The 17190-nt window shown below is 41.7% G+C and overlaps 1 protein-coding gene across 1 annotated transcript; it reads right to left on the minus strand.

Moving 5' to 3' along the window:
* Positions 1 to 570: 570 nt before the first annotated feature.
* Positions 571 to 11602, minus strand: LOC146983971 (G protein-coupled receptor 37-like 1). Its single transcript, XM_085780821.1, has 4 exons — positions 10272 to 11602; positions 6170 to 6478; positions 4423 to 4794; positions 571 to 2051 (listed from the first exon to the last, which is right to left on the minus strand). Exons 1-4 carry the CDS (start codon positions 10974 to 10976, stop codon positions 1878 to 1880), a joined length of 1560 nt encoding a protein of 519 aa, XP_085636947.1. The 5' UTR covers positions 10977 to 11602; the 3' UTR covers positions 571 to 1877.
* Between the last annotated feature and the right edge of the window lie 5588 nt (positions 11603 to 17190).

Raw genomic sequence — 17190 nt, forward strand, 5'->3', positions numbered from 1 at the left:
CTACATTCATATCTTCTGTTTCTTCGTTTCTTCTAGTTGTTTGAGTTGGACAGTGAGAGCACTGTGCTAAAGACATTAATACACAACTTTCTACACAGTTTAATTTTCTGTACAAAGAGACCGCCTCAATACTGAGAGGGTTTCGAGTCCTGTTCAAATACTCTACATGTCCTCCCTGCCCTTTATACTTAACAACTTTCCACTTCACTGCATTAGTGGCTTAATTAAGCACCAAATCCTTCACAGAAAGAGAATTTGTGAAAATTACTTCAAATCCTTAAACAATGCCATGATTTATCATCATACTCACATTCATGTCTGAGATCACAGTGTGATCCAATTCATCCACATGTTGGAACATTTCTTAAAGCCAAAGCTGCTTTGGAGGCAGAAACAATGGATCAGATCATTGGCAGTCTCGCATCTAAAGAAATTCAGTTTTATCTTCTGAAGTCTAACAAAACTCCCACCTTTGATCTTTTGATCTTTGATTCCACTTGTCAGCTAAAGGCCACTGATCAATACACTCAAAACATCAGTGTAGCGTATAAAGATCACTGAATTGTCATTAAAATCTTTATTCCTTTAGGCACACTATTCGACTAAAACAGTGTTTTGGCTTGTGAAATTCAGTCAAACTGCACCTTTAGGTGGTGCAACAAGACAGCTTCCAGTTGATTATCAGGATACCTTGTCATGGACCAATTAGTCAGAATCGGATGTGAGACAGGTAGTCAACCAAAGTATTATGAATCATCTTGTGGGGCCAGTAAAGTTAATGATAATCCTGTCCCTTGACCCCATGACTAGTGGGTCTAAAACAAAACCCCATATTTTCATGTGTGCACTGACTGTACTCTCTTTTCAGCTTGTTGAGTTTAGAAAATAGCTCAATTTTTAACAGAGCCAATGTCATATGTCTTGCCTCCTCAGCAACTATGTCTTCAAGAAGTATTCATTTAGGCCTGGGCATTGATGCAACATATATGTTGGTACGAGTCTGCACCAATATGTAACAGAGCTTTGGCAACAGTGTAATCTTAACATTCATGCCAATAAAGCTTTTATGAATTCAAATTTGATGTTTGTTGTGAACATATTAGGTTAATCATCCAATTTAAAAATTTTGAACAATAAAAACTTTTGCTTTTTGCTTGTGAGTTTTGTCTCATATAATACATTCCAGTGGAGGGCTTTCAACATCAGTCTGATTATTTGATTTGATTGATTGATTTGATTCAAACTAATACCCAGCCTGTCATCAAATCCACATCCGGCCAAAGCAGCATCAGACTGCAGCAAACTGATTGAAGCTTATCATGTATATTACACAAACTACTGCTTTTTCATGAAACAGTTCAACTTCGGCTTCATCTCATCCCTCTTAAGTGCAACCAAATCATGACATCCGGAGTCTTCTGTCTATTCTGCATCTTCTTCTTTTTTTTCATTCTACTTGACAAACATCTTGGCAGGAGGCTGGAGGGAAGAGTCCGCTGGGAGAGTCCTGAAACAGGCTCCTGCTTTTACAACAGCTGCTTTGTGCAAGTACAGCAACTTTTCTAATCTCACTACAGATTAAACATCTTTTCCTGCACAGAGATGAAGCTGGATGGGGAACCGTGTCCATAGAATAATATCATACAAACAGAGCTCTGAAAGAGAAGGAGAGGATAGAGATAAAGATGAAGAAAGGCGATGATTGGGTGTTCATAGATGGAAAGAACTTGTAGAGGAAGGATAATCGGGTTCATGGCAAAACAGCAAGGGAAGGAGAAAGGAAAGTGATCACTTTAAGACAAGGAAGAAGAAAATGATGGACAGGATTTATGGAGGTGGGAATGATAAACAGATGGTCAAAAGAGAGACCCATGGCTCTAGCTGGAGATGGACAAGATGGCCGACGTTTCTTTAGCCTTGTCGAACAGGATGGACGTCTCGTTGGCTGCCTTCAGTTTGACCTGAGCGGAGCCTGGCGAGCCTTGAGTTGTGTTTGGCTGACACTCCTGACAGCAGCAGCAGCAGCAGTCCATGAAGGCCTGACCAAGAGCCTGAAACACACAAACATGTTTCTAAAGGTGTCTTCATCTCAGAACAACATCACTCTCTGGTGGCTCACTGCTATTTCCTGACTTTTAATATCTGACTAACAGGTCTGAACCTGACCAACATCTAGTGTCTAAAGCCCTATTCGCACAGGATTAGTATTACCTGGGGACGTCTGGTAATTTGTAATAATTGCGGAGGACGTCTGTGATCTTAATCCCGTGCGAATGCGCCATGTCAGTAATTTGTAAAGTAAAAATTCCCCCACAAATGACCTACTATATTTCACCAAAGACCGACATCCCGTGGTAAAACTAGTCCCGTGCGAATCTGCATCTCAGTAATTGAGGAGCATTTTTTGTTTTTATTGTGCGCCTTTTTCTACTTCTTTCCCGGTTGAACCATGGAGGCTGCGGTGGAAATTATGAGCGGCAATTTTGACACCATTTTAGGTGCAATTATACAGTCCTGTCTCGGTACTGGAGACCCATTTGAAGAAACAGCTCAGATCCATAAAAAGAGCGAAATTTCGGAGGATATTGACAGACAGCTTTTTAATACAAATGCCATGACGGCCTGTTGTTGTGACAACTGCACTGTTGCGAAGCCACGTTGCTGCTTTGACATTTTATTTACATTTGCTTCGCACATGGATGTGACAGCAGCGGATGTTACGACGTGCACAGCTTTGACGTCATATCGGAGCCTTAATGTCAGTAAATAAAAATAAAAGTAAAATACAGACTTCACTTATCCTGTGCGAATGCACCGCAAGAAACACAGACGTGGGGGGGTCATTTACAAATTACCAGACGTCCCAAGGTAATACTAATCCCGTGCGAATAGGGTTTAAGGCCACCAAATTTTGCACAAGAACAATGCACACTGGGGTGGAGATAAACCAGATGCTGGTAAACAGGAGTATGCAACTTTGTAGCCTCTTTGCTAGCCTAGATTAGCACAAGGACAGGAAATATATAGCCTGACACAGTCCAAAGTTCTACCTAACATACCAGCTACAACCTCTACATTTCATTGATGAACAGTTTGAATCTCATTTCAGAAATGTAAAAAAAACAAAACAAACACAAATCTGGGCTGTACTTTGAGACAGGGTATCCGCGGGGTCTTGAAAAGTATTAAAAGGTGATAAATCAATTTTGGGAAAATTAAGACCCTTAAAAAGTATTAAAAAGTCTTTTCACAACTTTATAAAGTCTTAAATATTGTAGGTATTTTTTTTTAATTAGCTGTCCAAGAGTTTGAGTTGTAAAAAACATTGCGGAAGTGTGTGAATTTATTTGTTTTATTAAAAAACAAAGATGAACCGGTTCATGAAAAAGAAAAGAAGATTGTTGTTTTTGTTTTTTTGAGAGTTGAGCAATGTTTTTTTTTGATAAACTTTGCCTTTGATTTATTATCCCAGCCTTTTTTTAATTCTGTTGTATCATAGTGGTCTATAGTCTTTATCACAAACTAAAGCTGTTCAGTTAAAAGTGTCACTGATGTAAGTGGTTACAGCTTGAAGCGGCGGTGAGGTGTTAAAAAATGTTGAGAAGGTCTTGAAAAAGTCTTAAAAAGGTATTAGAATTAACTTCAAGATTCCTGTATATACCCTGTGAGAAGAAAGTATGTACTGTATGTTCCTGAGTGATATTACTGTAGTTTGCACTACTAGTGACAGGAGAGGTACCAGATTATTGTTTTACTGAGGGAGTTTTAGTATTGCTGCTGTGAAGGCTGACTGAACAAGTTGTAGTGTTAAAGAGGAGCTATGCAAGATTTTTACTTTAATTAATCAGCTTTGCCGTAATTGTGATGGTTAAATAAATAAAACATAATAAATAAATAAAACGTGTAACTCGTTACAAGGAGAATGGAGGCTCTCTGCCTTCCACCTAGCGTCTCTTGGCTGAAAACCAACCTTGTAAGATCAGAGCCTCCGACCCGGTGTCCCAGCTCTGGTCTTGGTGGCACCGCAACACAAACACGCCCCGTAACCCATAATCTCTTGCTTATGCCAGGTATGACTACACAGATATACACCGTAATGTATAACATTATCCACCGCTCAGTGGATTGCTTTTTTGCCAGCTTCGTTGAAAACAAATGCACATGGCCAGGAGGAGGGTTAGCAAAACAGCAGTAGAGCTACAGGACTTGCATAGTTCCCCTTTAATAGCAGTTATTGTACCCATGACATATAAGTGCAATAGTGCCTTCATTTTCGACATCACAAAGAAATGAATGTTGAGATTTTCAGGTGGTCTTTGGAATTGAGGTTTCTAAGACCCCCTTGCTCACACACATTGGAGATGTTGGGGTTTGCCTGATGTGTCTGGATGGAACTGCTGAACCATTAACCATCAGACCTACCTTACAGAGGCAGAGCAAAAGCACCGGTGTCACAGATGACTTGAAGAACAACAGGAAGTGATGCAGCAGAGCCAGCATGGTGGCCGTGTCTTCAGAGACGGTGATGTGCGTGTAGGCCAACGTGATGTTGCAGACGTGTTCGGGCAATGCGCAGATGCCGTAGACCACAGCCAATGCTAACAGCGTGCAGTTCAGCTGACGCTCCACCGCCTGGTGCTGCTGGCGCTTCTGATTGGAGGAGCGGTCGTCGTGGTTACGCTGCTTTTGGGCAGAGCTGTAATCGCTGTTGACATTGCGGGTAGCCAGCTGGCAAAGGATGGTGAAGAGGACGGGAAGGCAGAAGTAGCAGCCGAAACACCACCACATACGACCCTGAAACAGATAGATAGTAGGTACAGAAGTAATCTGATTACGTGAAAACAAATTGATACTTGGTACTAGGGTTATTGAATTGAATAAACTTTATTGATCCTGAAGGAAATCCTAGTGTCTTATGTCTAGTGACTTAGTATCTCATAATTTTGAGTTAGTATCTCATTATTTTGAGTCATTATATCTTATTTTTTTCATCAAGTGTCAGAAATGGGCTTCCATAACTGTCCCCTTGGACAAATGTCTCGTCCCCGCCAAACTAACATTAGTCCATGTTCACTGAAAGTGAAGATGGTGATATCAATGACACAAGTACAAACACTGTGCCTCAGGATATGTCCATATTGATACGTTTTAGTCTGGATTATATTTAATTTATTTTTGACCTGATCGGTAAATGCAACCTGGATGGACACCAAAGGTAACATCATCACCAATATTTCAGTCACCCACTTGGAGAGCATGGTTTGTAAAAAATAGAGAAACCCACAAACACCAAATGATCACGAACTGTCATTGGAGTAAATGTTTGTAAAAAAAAAATGGTTTGAAGTCATATCACCCAGCTCTGAAGGACAGAACTGTGTATGGAAATGAAACTGAGAAAGACTTTTCAAAAGTAAATGGATGGGGTGCGCAGTGGTCAAGTGGTCAGAGCATAGTCAGTCAACGCCGTTCTGACTCCAAACCAAGGCAATCTTTCCTTCATGTCATTCCCCCAGTCTCTCTCAATGTTTTCCTGTCTCTCTTCACTGTCCTATATAAAGGCATAAAATGTACCCCCAAAATACACAAAAAAAGACAGTGAATGGACAAATTCTGAGTAGGAGAAGGTACAAGCAACATTTGTTGCTGTGGAAAGAAGCAACTTCAAAGCAAAACAAACTGAAAGACGAGAGATCAGAACATGAAGGACCATCTAAAAGAGAAAACCGAAAATTTAAAGCTTTTGATCTTTTATTAACTTTACATCAACTTTGTTTCATGTTGGAGACTTCAGGTTAACTTGAAATCAATTGTATCTATAACTGACAGAAATGTGCTATACCACTATAAATAACAAACCCTGTGAAAGCTTCATGCAGTAACAGGGTTACTACTGGGGCTGAGGTCAGATTGTCCAGATTCACTGCATGTGCTACTTAGTTGATTCAGTCATGGATGGTCACTGGTTGACTAAGTCACACCTAGATCAAGTCTAAGAGGAAGCTTGTGACTGATCACAAGCCTCCCTCTCTAACCTTAAGTCCACCATTGCCTCCAACATCATTGATATAGATCTGTTAGCATGTATCATTGTCATCATCATGTGATACCTGTGGGTGAAGCCCTTTGACTCCTGATAGCAGGCAGTAACTCCAGAGCAGGGACTCACCTGGTGATACCTGAGCAGCAGGGAATGCAGGGAGTCAGGGAGGTAGAGCGACAGGGGAGAGGAGGGGGTGATGGTGCAGGAGTCCACCAGCCGGCCGGTGGAGGGGGACACAGCCTGGCTGAGCTGCCACAGGAAGATCTCTGGGCTGGACAGCAGCAGAGCGGCCAGCCACACCAGCAGCAGCTTCAGCAGCACCGTGCGGCAGCGCTCCACCCGCCGGGCTTTAGGCTGCGATGAGGAGGTAGCAGCGTGAAAACGATCGATGCCCAGAGCGCACAGGGTGAAGGAGGTGATGCCTAGAGACACCACCTGTGGAGGAGGAGGAGGAGGAGGAGGAAGAAAACATCTGTGAGTATTTTTTTTTCTTTAACATCTGATTTTTTATGTTTTGCAAAATCCTCTTATTCTCTTCTAGAAGCTCAGATTCTGATAGGCTTATCCCTCCTGTTGTCCTCCTGGGTCAAGGAAGGAAGGAAGGAAGGACGAAGGGAAAGAAGAATGGAAGGAAGGACAAAGGGAAAGATGGGAGGAATGAAGGAAGGGAAAAGGGAAGTAAGATAGAAGGAGGGAGGGAACAGATTGGGTTGATTGGGTCAAAGAGGAAGGAAGAAGTAAGGACGAAGGGAAGGAAGGAAGAAAGGAAGGGAGAGAAAAAGGAAGGAAAGAAAGATGGAGGGAGGGAATAGATTTGTTCAAAGAAGAAAGAAAAAGGAAGGGAGAAGGGAAAGAAGGGAGGGAACAGATCAGGTCAATTGGATCAAAAGAAGAAGAAAGGAAGGACGAAGGGAAGGAAGGAAGGAATGAAGGAAGGGGAAAAGGAACGAAAGAAAGATGGAGGGAGGGAACAGATCAGGTCAATTGGATCAAAAGAGGAAGGAAGTAAGGATGAAGGGGAGGAAGGAAGGAAGGAAAGAAGGAAGGGAATAACGATTGTGGACAGAAGGAAGGATGGAGGAAGAGAACAGATTGGGTCAATTTGACCCATAAGGACAACAGGAGGCTTAACTTAGCTTAGCATGAAGACTGGAGGTGGATGGAGATGTTTTGCTTGGCTCTGTCTAAAGTTCAAAAATACAAATCACAATCATAGTATTGTTGATTGTTTGGCTCCACTTTGGCTTCCATTTAAATGGTATGAAAACAGCCATCGTCTCCACTTATTCCCATGCATTATAAGAGTTAACTTGAACAAGCTCCAGGCTTGTGCAAGTGGATCATTGTAAACATTTAGCCCAGTTTTACTTTTGCTGCTGCTTAAATTAAATTGTGATTGATAAACTATCTTCAGACAAGAAAGAGAAACAACAAACAGTCTAAAAAATGAGTATATCATCTGAAGCTGCTTCCTACACTTCAAACCCATTTACACAAATCTACATCTGATTTTTTTTGCTAGAGACCATGGTCAGTCCCCTATCGGTCCAGGAAGAGGCTAATGCACCTAAAGCTATTTGGTAATTGGTAAAAAAAAAAAAAAAAAAACAGCAGAATAAGAAGAACTTCAGCTCTGAGCAGAACAAAGGTCATTGTGTTTGAACTGATCTGGGGGGACAGGGTTACATCACACCAGGATGGGCCTCCAAATGTGGTCTACAGTCAGGTTCAGTTGGTCTTTAAAGCTTCTTGGACGCATTTTAAAGTCAGATATCTGATCCTGCTGAAGTGACTCATCGTCGTCACAGTTTTAGATGATTAAAAACGTCAAATTTTGAATTAGGGTTGTAACTTGTCTCAGATTTACCCCCTTTGACCTCCTGTGAGTTAAATGGAAAGTAACAGAGAGACCAGATTCTGGCACTGTCTCCTCTACTGCCGTCCTGTGTGACCGATCAGCAGAAACAGAAGGTATGCATATATAATCGGTGTTGATATACTGTACCTAAAGTTAACTGGACTTTAGCTTCAGTGCTGTTCACAGAGACAGGAAATCTTTCTGGAAGTCTTTCTATGTCTGTCTGACTCTGGGAAACACACGAATCATGTTTGCTCGGTTCTGATGAGTCCTCACAGAGACACCATCAGCTGCTCTCTGGACTGAGGACCTCCAATATGGCCGCCACAGACAGGGTTTGCCAATCATACAAACAAATTTTAACCCCAAATTTGTTCCTGTCAAACCATGAAAACAGCAGCAGGACATTCCTATAGACTTGGTTACAGGTCACCATGGCAACTAAGCCTCGGTCTCAGCTGTGGGGAGAGACTCACAGAGACGGATCAGGGCAGTGAAAGCCCTGTTTGACATAGAAAGCAATGTTATGACAAATGCCTGTTTTCTGTTTTTTCCTTTTTTGCCCTGCAGCCACATAAAGCTCACTCCATGTTTATGGTTCTCCTCTGATCAACAGGTGGTGGCAACAACATCAACAACAAAAAATGCAGCAATAACTCAACACAGGCAGTGAAGAAGAAATCTGCAAGATACACACTACATGTGATCACTTAGGTTTTTTAAAGCTAAAAGAAAAAAACTGTATTTTTATAAATACCAGAATTCACCTTTACAAATCATAATTTCTTTTGCTTGATAATGAATGGAAAGGCTTGGTAAACCCATCTGGACCTCATCTTTACTTGTGATCTGGATCTGGACAATGACATCAGATCAAAGGTCTTCAGGCTCTGCTACTACATTTTTTATTTAGATGGGCAGCTTGAGACAACAGGAAGATTTGGTATCAAGCGACGTCACAGCTTCAAAATGTTCAAATGTGTTCTGGACATGTTAAAGGAGACATATTCTGCCCCCTTTCCACAAATTAAAATAGTTCCCAGGTGTCTTAAAGACATGTTTATGACATGCTTCGGTCAAAATCCCCCAAGGATCAAACATCACAGCTCTTTTCATCCTCTCTAAACAGCCCTGTTCAGAACGGCTGGTTTCAGTGTCTGTCCCTTTAAATGCAAAGGAACCACTGCTTGCCCCGCCCCTTCTACTGGTACCGAGTAGGGGTGGTATTATACAAATTTGAAACCTAGTTACATCACTGGAAGACATCTGAGGGAACAGCTCATAAAACCACATGGATTTCAACCTAGGGAGCCTGAAAATTACAGATTTTTTTGTCAGGTCTCACATTTTGGGGGCCAGAAGGCAAGACAAACACCTAAATATATGTTAAAGAGCCTTTAAAAAGTGATATTTCCATAATGTGTCCCCTTTAATGTCAATGTGTCCTCCTCCATTCATATCTTTATGGTCTTTCCAGGTTCTGCTACATACAGAATACAGGTTAAAACCAGGTGTGAAACACCCTCCCACGAGCCCTTGTTCTTTCCCCCAGCACCACTGTCAGGACAAAAAATGTTGCACAATTGCACAAAATATAGCAAAGTCTAAACTCAGACTGCCATTAAAATTTACACTGAACACCTTCATGCTGACAGTCAATCCTTTAAAGGGGACATATTATGGAAATATCACTTTCATATATTTAGGTGTTTGTCTTGCCTTCTGGCCTCCAAAATGTGAGAATTGACAAAAAATCTGTAATTTTCAGGCTCCCTAGGTTGAAATCCATGTGGTTTTATGAGCTGTTCCCTCAGTTGTCTTCCAGTGATGTAACTAGCTTTTGAATTTGTATAATACCACCCCTACCTGGTACCAGTAGAAGGGGCGGGGCAAGCAGTGGTTCATTTGCATTTAAAGGGACAGACACTGAAACCAGCTGTTCTGAACAGGGCTGTTTAGAGAGGATGAAAAGAGCTGTGATGTTTGATCCTTGGTGGACTTTGACTGAAGCATGTCACAGACATGTCTTTAAGACACCTGGGAACTATTTTAATTTGTGGAAAGGGGGCAGAATATGTCTCCTTTAAATGCTAGACATTTCTTTTGATTTCCTTCTGTGCCATCTTCAGTCCATCTCGAGTAATGTCAAACACCATGACAGCCGCGACATTGCCACTGTACCAGATACACAAACGTGTGTAAAACGAGACTGATGGTGACACGAACCAGTGAACTTGATTAAAAACCATGATCTTAGAAATGCAGTTGTAGATGTAGCCATGAAAGTCCTGAAACCATGGAAACATAATAAAAAAAAGGAACAATTTGTAGCAATCACAGTGAGCTCCCTCCCTGATAAGCCCCACCCACCTCCATATAAGGCACCATGCGGCAGGTGATGTCACCAAGAATCCGCCTATGGGAGAGCTGATTTAGGACCACCACAGGGAGGCAGAGCACCAAGACCAAGAAGTCCCAGAATGCCATGCTGGCTAGCAGGTAGTTCCAGGCAGACCTCATGTAGTAGTTGTTCCACACAATGCACATCACCGCCATGTTTCCCACCACACCCACCGCCAGCACCAGGCCGGCCAGGAACAGGACGGCATAGGCTGCGTACGAACTCTCAACCAGCGGGTAGAACGGGTTGAAGAGTCCCGGTGCGTCGCGGTCGGCGTTGGTGGCATTTTTATGGAGATTAACATTCTCATCATCATCTGCTGACACCTGTGTCACATTGTGGAACTCGGTGACCTGCGGCGGTGTCACCGAGTCGTTCTCGAAGGACTGGCTGAAAGTGGACTGTTGCTCGTCCTCATCGGCGCCGCGAACCAGGCGGCGGTGCTGCTGGTCTGCATCCAGATCCAGCATCTCAGGGAGAGGAAGGCTTTGGTCCTGGGCGTAGGCGTTGTCCTGAACTTTGAGTTGCTTGGTGGTCCACAGAGGCTCCAGTTCCACATGAGAGGAGGATTTGTCGACAGCGTCGCGCTGGCTGTCATGTTGTTCAACGCTCTTTGCATCTGCGAAGAGCAGCGACAAGTACAGACACAACCACAGACTGACAGACGGAGCCATGACGCAGATTCTAAACGTGAAAGGTTCCTCTTAGAATTGGACTAGATAGTCAGTGTCAGTTGACGGCACTCCAATAAAACTCCAGAAATGTTCCCAAGATGTTTCAAAGAATAAAATTATGAGTTTGATCAGAGTTTCCAGTTTTGTTCTAAAATCCTTGAATGATGAACAACAGACAAAACTTTGTTAAAGTCAACAATTCCACAATTTTGATAGATTCACCTCCAACTTTTCATAAATTTGTAGTCCACCCAAGATGACGATCCTCTTCTCTTCTCTTCTCTTCTCTTCTCTTCTCTTCTCTTCTCTTCTCTTCTCTTCTCTTCTCTTCTCTTCTCTTCTCTTCTCTTCTCTTCTCAGGTTTCTCTCTTCAAACTCTGTGCCACCCACACTTTCCTGCTTGAAAGTCCAACTTTGTTTTCCCCATCTATCAGTACAATCCAAACAGGTGTTGTGGAGCTCCAGGAGGAGGAGGGGGGCCCGCTGGGTGAGGGTCCGTGTCGGGGCTGCTGTGTCTGGGCTGCAGGCAGCAGAGAGACTGGGTGTCCTGGAGCTCTGAGGGTCTCTGGGAACAAGCAGCCCTCTGCAGTATGGCTGGATGGAGCCTTTGTCAGGGCGCGCACACACACACACACACACACACACACACACACACTGACAAGCTCACAAACACAGGCATACAAATAAGGTTGGCACACACACAAACTCACACATTTGTCTGCACAATCATGCATGCATAGTTTTCTTTTGCTCTTTTTGGCTCTCTCTTTCTCACACAAACACACACACACACATTGAGGGACACATTCAATCACTCTCAGTTCTGCTGCCCCCTGGTGGTTGTTTCAGTGGGAACTAAAGCAGCTGATTTCACTGACAGAAACACGTGTGAATCGAATACTGATGAAGCTGCTTTTCTCTCTCGCTAGCTCTCTCTCTCTGTGGGAACCAGTGTGAGAACATTTTTGCAGGATGAGAACAGATTTGGCAGCTTTTTTTTTTAGCACTACACCATGAACTGTGATCTCAGTTATTACATTGATTATAAACCAGACACAATGGAACACAATGAAGAAAATAAAACCTAAAAATCAATCAAATGTTTGTCTTCTTCTACCCAAACAAGCTAACTTAATGGATTAGTCCCGTGCTATCATTTAATTACATTCTTATTCCTCAAACCAACATGTTAGTTTATATCTCTCTCTCACACACAGTGCAGTGCTGTTTGTATCTGCACATGGTTAATGTTGACATGAAGGACCATGGAGAATATCACAAGGATTCATTATTAAAGGAGAATTGCCGTTTTTTACAATCTGGACCTTATTTCTATCTTAAAATACGATCATTTACTCACCCAGATAACTTTGGTGTCATTACAAGTTGTTTCAATGAAATTAGCTCCAGCCAAGAGCCGCGTATATCCGTATAATGCGAGTCTACAGGGCAACTCTAACTCTTCATTTCACCAATATTTAGTTCTGATAGGCTAGTGCTATTCCCCTCTGAGTCCGGGGTTAGCTGTTATCAACATCCGGGGTCTGTAGGTTGACCTACTAACCTCTGACCTGGATGATGTCATCTCTAGGTGCGTTTCCATCAGCTGTTTAGATGCGCATCGAGATGTATTGCATCAGAAAATGATGATGGAAACGCCGTGATTCGAATTAAAATCCCCTGATTCGCACAAACTGAAATACACTCGCTAGCGCCGGGTTTTGGTTGATGATTCGAATTAAGTGTGACGTAGCGCACTTTCACCCCGTCTGCTCCCGTGTTTGCAGTTCACTCACAAGACAACATCAGGGTTTCACTACATGTAATTACAGTTTTTCTCGATTGCTAAGACACATTTCTCGAAAGCTTCTCTCATTTTCTCTAAACTGTGAACACAAACCCCAATTTTCAAGCTACATTCACAAAACCTCAGACTCTTCTTGCAAAACCAAACTTTCACCTCAAAACAGTTCAATCTGTGCCCAAAACTGAACTTTGTTGCCAAATCGTGCCCCGAGTCAATCAAAATTAAAAACACTACTGAGCAGCCACTAAACACTACATAGAAAAATAGAAAACACAATGCACAGCACATGAAGCTGTAGAAATAAATGTTTATCGTTCACTGTAGCTAAATACATGTTGCAAAACAAAAAACCTGTGCATTTACACTGTAGCACTTTTCTCCTTCCCTTTCTTTCACCCTCCTCCTTACCTCTCCACATCCATTTCATCCCCTTTTCCTTCCTTCTTTTTTTCTGCCCAGTTCATCCCTCCCTCCCTCCCTCCCTCATCCTTTCTTTCTTCACCCTGTCGCCTCTCATCTTCTCCTCTTGCAAAACAAAAAACCTGTGCATTTAGCACTTGTACATAGTAAAAAAAAAAGGAGTATAAAAACCAGAAATCTTGTGCATTTACACGTAGCACTTGTACAGTACAAAGACAAACAGAAATCTTGTGCATTTAGTACTTGTATACAGTAAGCCTACGTAAAAATAAAGTACAAAAATATAGAAATGAGAAGTGCACAACTCAGCCACAGCGTAATTTCTCTGTACTGGGTCAGGCCACAGGACTTCATCCTGAACTGGCTTACAGTATATGTGCCCTCACATCATTGGACACAAGTGTTATCAATTTTGAGTTGTTGTGTTCAACCGGTGAAACTTGTGCTTTACTTGTGTTTGACTTTTGCCACCTGTGCTCAGCATTTTGCAACACAGGTGCATCACAATGAAAATGTGTTGGTAAGTTGTGTCTAAACAGGTGAAAAGTGCTGATGGTTTTGCCAAAAGAGTGACTGATTCAATCAGTGGGTTCAGGCAACTGAGAATTTGGTTCAGACAACAGGGTTTAGTGTTTTAGCAATTGAGAAAAACTGTAATTGTGGCACCGCCACGGCAAAACAAAAGCCCCCACACACCTTCATAATGATGTTAATGCACTTCTTCATAGTTCCTCCTCAGTAAAAACGAAACTTATCAACCAGCGCATCCAGCGTTTATCATTAATAAAGTCTCTCTCTCTCTCTCTCTCTCTCTCTCTCTCTCTCTCTCTCTCTCTCTCTCTCTCTCTCTCTCTCTCTCTCTCACACACACACACACGGACAGGTTGCGTAAGGTAATAAACATATGCGCTAAATCGCGCTAATGTGTTCAAATTAGACCATCAGTCCGTCTGGGGGGGGGGGGTGCAAAATCCGTAGATGGAAACACACACGATTCGAATTTCTTTTAATGTGCATTTCCCAGTAATTCGAATCACTTTGGATGGAAACATGGCTTCTGAGAGCCTGTTGCTACCGCTAATGCTATGGTTCGTTTCTGTGTGTTTCCGACTTCCGACATCAGAACAAAATGAGCAGCTGGACGAAGTTCAGCTTCCACAGGCTTCCTCTCCACAACCTGGGGCCTCATTTATCATTGTGGATACACCTTTTTTTACACCCTTTTTCCCCCGTTTTGTGCGTACGCACTTTTCTCCGCCAAATTTGGGATCTATCAAGCCAAAACCTGACGGGGAAAAGTGCGGACATTTGCACCCATTTTGACCCTGGCGTACCGAGATTTACACCTTTTTTGAAGAACAGGAGGAATTGGCGACACCGTTGCTGAGTCAGAGAACTGCAGTGTGAGAGGGAGAGAGGAGCGGAGAGTAGGCTACCTACATTTAGAAGAGCACAGTGTTTCCCCTAGGATTTTTTGAAGTAAGTAGGCTAGTGGTTGATGCTGGCAATCCAACCCGCTCTATAATAACACTAGGCTCTATGTTAATTGATAAACAGAGCGGATTGAGGATTTTGCTTTTTTGATTAGGTTATGTGTGACGTCCGAGAAGGATCCAACCCGCCAAGTTTAAAAACACATCGGCAGCAGCGCACTGATCTTCAGCTACTGAGACTGTTATTATTCTGTCACCTGAGTTAACGAGGTGCACGTGAGTTTGGAGCTGACGAGAGGAGAGAATAAAGAGCGAGACTATGAGGGGCCGTACAAGCCATAATTCATTCTTTCACTCTCACACACATACATTCTCCTTACACATTCACTATTTTCACTCACACATACATACACATTCTCCTTACACATACATATATTTTCATTCTCACACACATACATTCTCCTTTCACATACATATATTTTCACTCACACATACATACATTCTCCTTACACATTCATATATTTTCACTCACACATACATACATTCTCCTTACACATTCATATATTTTCACTCACACATACATATATTTTCACTCTCATATTTATACATTTTCATACTAGACTATGTATGTATGTTTTTTTCTTTTCTTTTTTTTTTTTTTAACTTGCTTTATTAAACATGTAAACATGAAGAACAGATACAATGACATACTCATTTCTGTCCATATGTGCCAATAAATTCCCATTGAAAGAAAAATCACACCTCCTGCATTACATAGGAAATCAAAGTATTTTCTATAAAGGCTGAGTACCAGAGCCTATAGAGAGTATGAAAATGAATACATGAAATAAATAAAAGAAGTAATCAGAAAGAAAAAATAAATAAATAAAATACAAATAAAAAGTACAAGGGGTTCATCACAATTGAAGTATTTCCATAAGTGTGTACAGTTTCTTAACTTGGGCATTATCTATTTTTTTCAGACATCTTTGAAACAGAGAGAGCTCATTTTTAAGAGCCGGCCATGAGGGGGAGGACTTAGCAAACCGACATTTATGTATGTAGTATTTTGATGCTATAAATAAATTATTAACCAAAAATTCATTCTTTTTTATTTTTGAGAATTACACCCATTTGAATATCTTGATAAGAGAAGAAATCTATTTCTATAGATCTGGAGGAAAGCAGATTGTGAAGATCTCTCCATACATTCTGAACCGCTCCACACCCATAAAATAAATGCTCAGTAGTTTCAACATTTGTATTACATGTATGACAATTCTCTACCTCAAATTTAAATCTTTTCTTTATGAATTCATTAGAGGGATATGTCATTTATTGTTTTGAAGTGAATTTCTTTATATTTAGGGGGAATTGGAAATTTTAAGAATTTAGTTCTAATGGTTGATATATCATGTTTGTTATAGTCTTGAAGAATAAGTGTACTTCTGGTTCTACCTGGGTAGACAATGTTTACAAAGTATTGTCTCAGAAATTTATTATGACATTTTTCATTCACAAGGTCTACACCATCAATTTTAAGCTTGGGCAGTCTTGGTGTTGTGATGTTCAGTAAATTGTTCTTTACTAAATGAATGAAGGCACTTGGGATATTCTGTGTTACTTTCTTGTAATTTACAATGGAGCAGTCAATATTATATTTATTCTTAAATTCCTCCAGTTCGAGTATATTTCCACAACCATCTATTAAATGTACAATTGACCATATTTGTTTTTCCATCCAGTCTTCCATAAAAATAGATTTCCTTCTACACAATACAACTCTGTTATTCCAAAATGGAACATTATGAGGGGTAAAGTTGTGTCTGAATATCATTTTCCACTGTAACAATACCTGTTGATGGAACGTAGAGAGTTTTATAGGTAATTTGGATATTTCAAAGTCACATGTTAGTAAAAAATCAATACCTCCCACTTTATTAAATAGACTATGTATGTATGTGAGAGTGAGAATATATGTATGTGAAAGGAGAATGTATGTATGTGAGAGTGAAAGTATAGTGGAAACGGAAGGCAGCATTTATCGTCTACATACTCCGGTACAGTAGGTGGCGGCAGGGTGCGATTTGCCGGGGGGGATGGTTGGGATTCCCCCCCCCCCTCTGTTTTCGATGTCCCCCCCGGTGGGGATACGTGTTGTCCCCCCCTCTACTTTAGATCAAGTCTACATCATTTGAACCGCGAGCCTCTCATCCCCCCCACAGTAGCGCACATCGTCTCCCAGACCGTCATATGTAGCTACTGTAAATTCTCCAAAAGAAAAAGGGAAAAAAAGGCGAGTCTCGAGATGCCGGTTGCACAGTGGGTCGGGTCTGTCTCCAGGTTTGAGCAAATAAAGGCCGGGTCTCTATGCTTAATGTTTGGGTGCAACAAAGTCACTGTTAACAAAATCAACATCTAATCTGTCCCTTCAAAATAAAGTTAGTGACGTGTCTGTTTGGAGCAGCTGCTGACAGATGGGCAGCTGACAGTGACAGTTTCTTCATCACTAAACCTGGGCCACCATCCGATCCTTCCTCGGGACAAAGTCTCT

This window comes from Trachurus japonicus, chromosome 7 (assembly GCF_045865225.1).
Source record: "Trachurus japonicus isolate A0001 chromosome 7, Traja_1.0".
Taxonomy (NCBI): Eukaryota; Metazoa; Chordata; class Actinopteri; order Carangiformes; family Carangidae; genus Trachurus; species Trachurus japonicus.

Excerpts from the sequence above, each read along its gene's own strand:
- LOC146983971 (XM_085780821.1), bottom strand. The coding sequence starts at position 10,976 with ATGGCTCCGTCTGTCAGTCTGTGGTTGTGTCTGTACTTGTCGCTGCTC. Across the intron at positions 6,479-10,271 it reads GCATGGTGCCTTATATGGAG|GTGGTGTCTCTAGGCATCAC; the intron begins GTGGGTGGGGCT and ends CCTCCTCCACAG. Across the intron at positions 2,052-4,422 it reads TTTTGCTCTGCCTCTGTAAG|GCTCTTGGTCAGGCCTTCAT; the intron begins GTAGGTCTGATG and ends TGTGTGTTTCAG.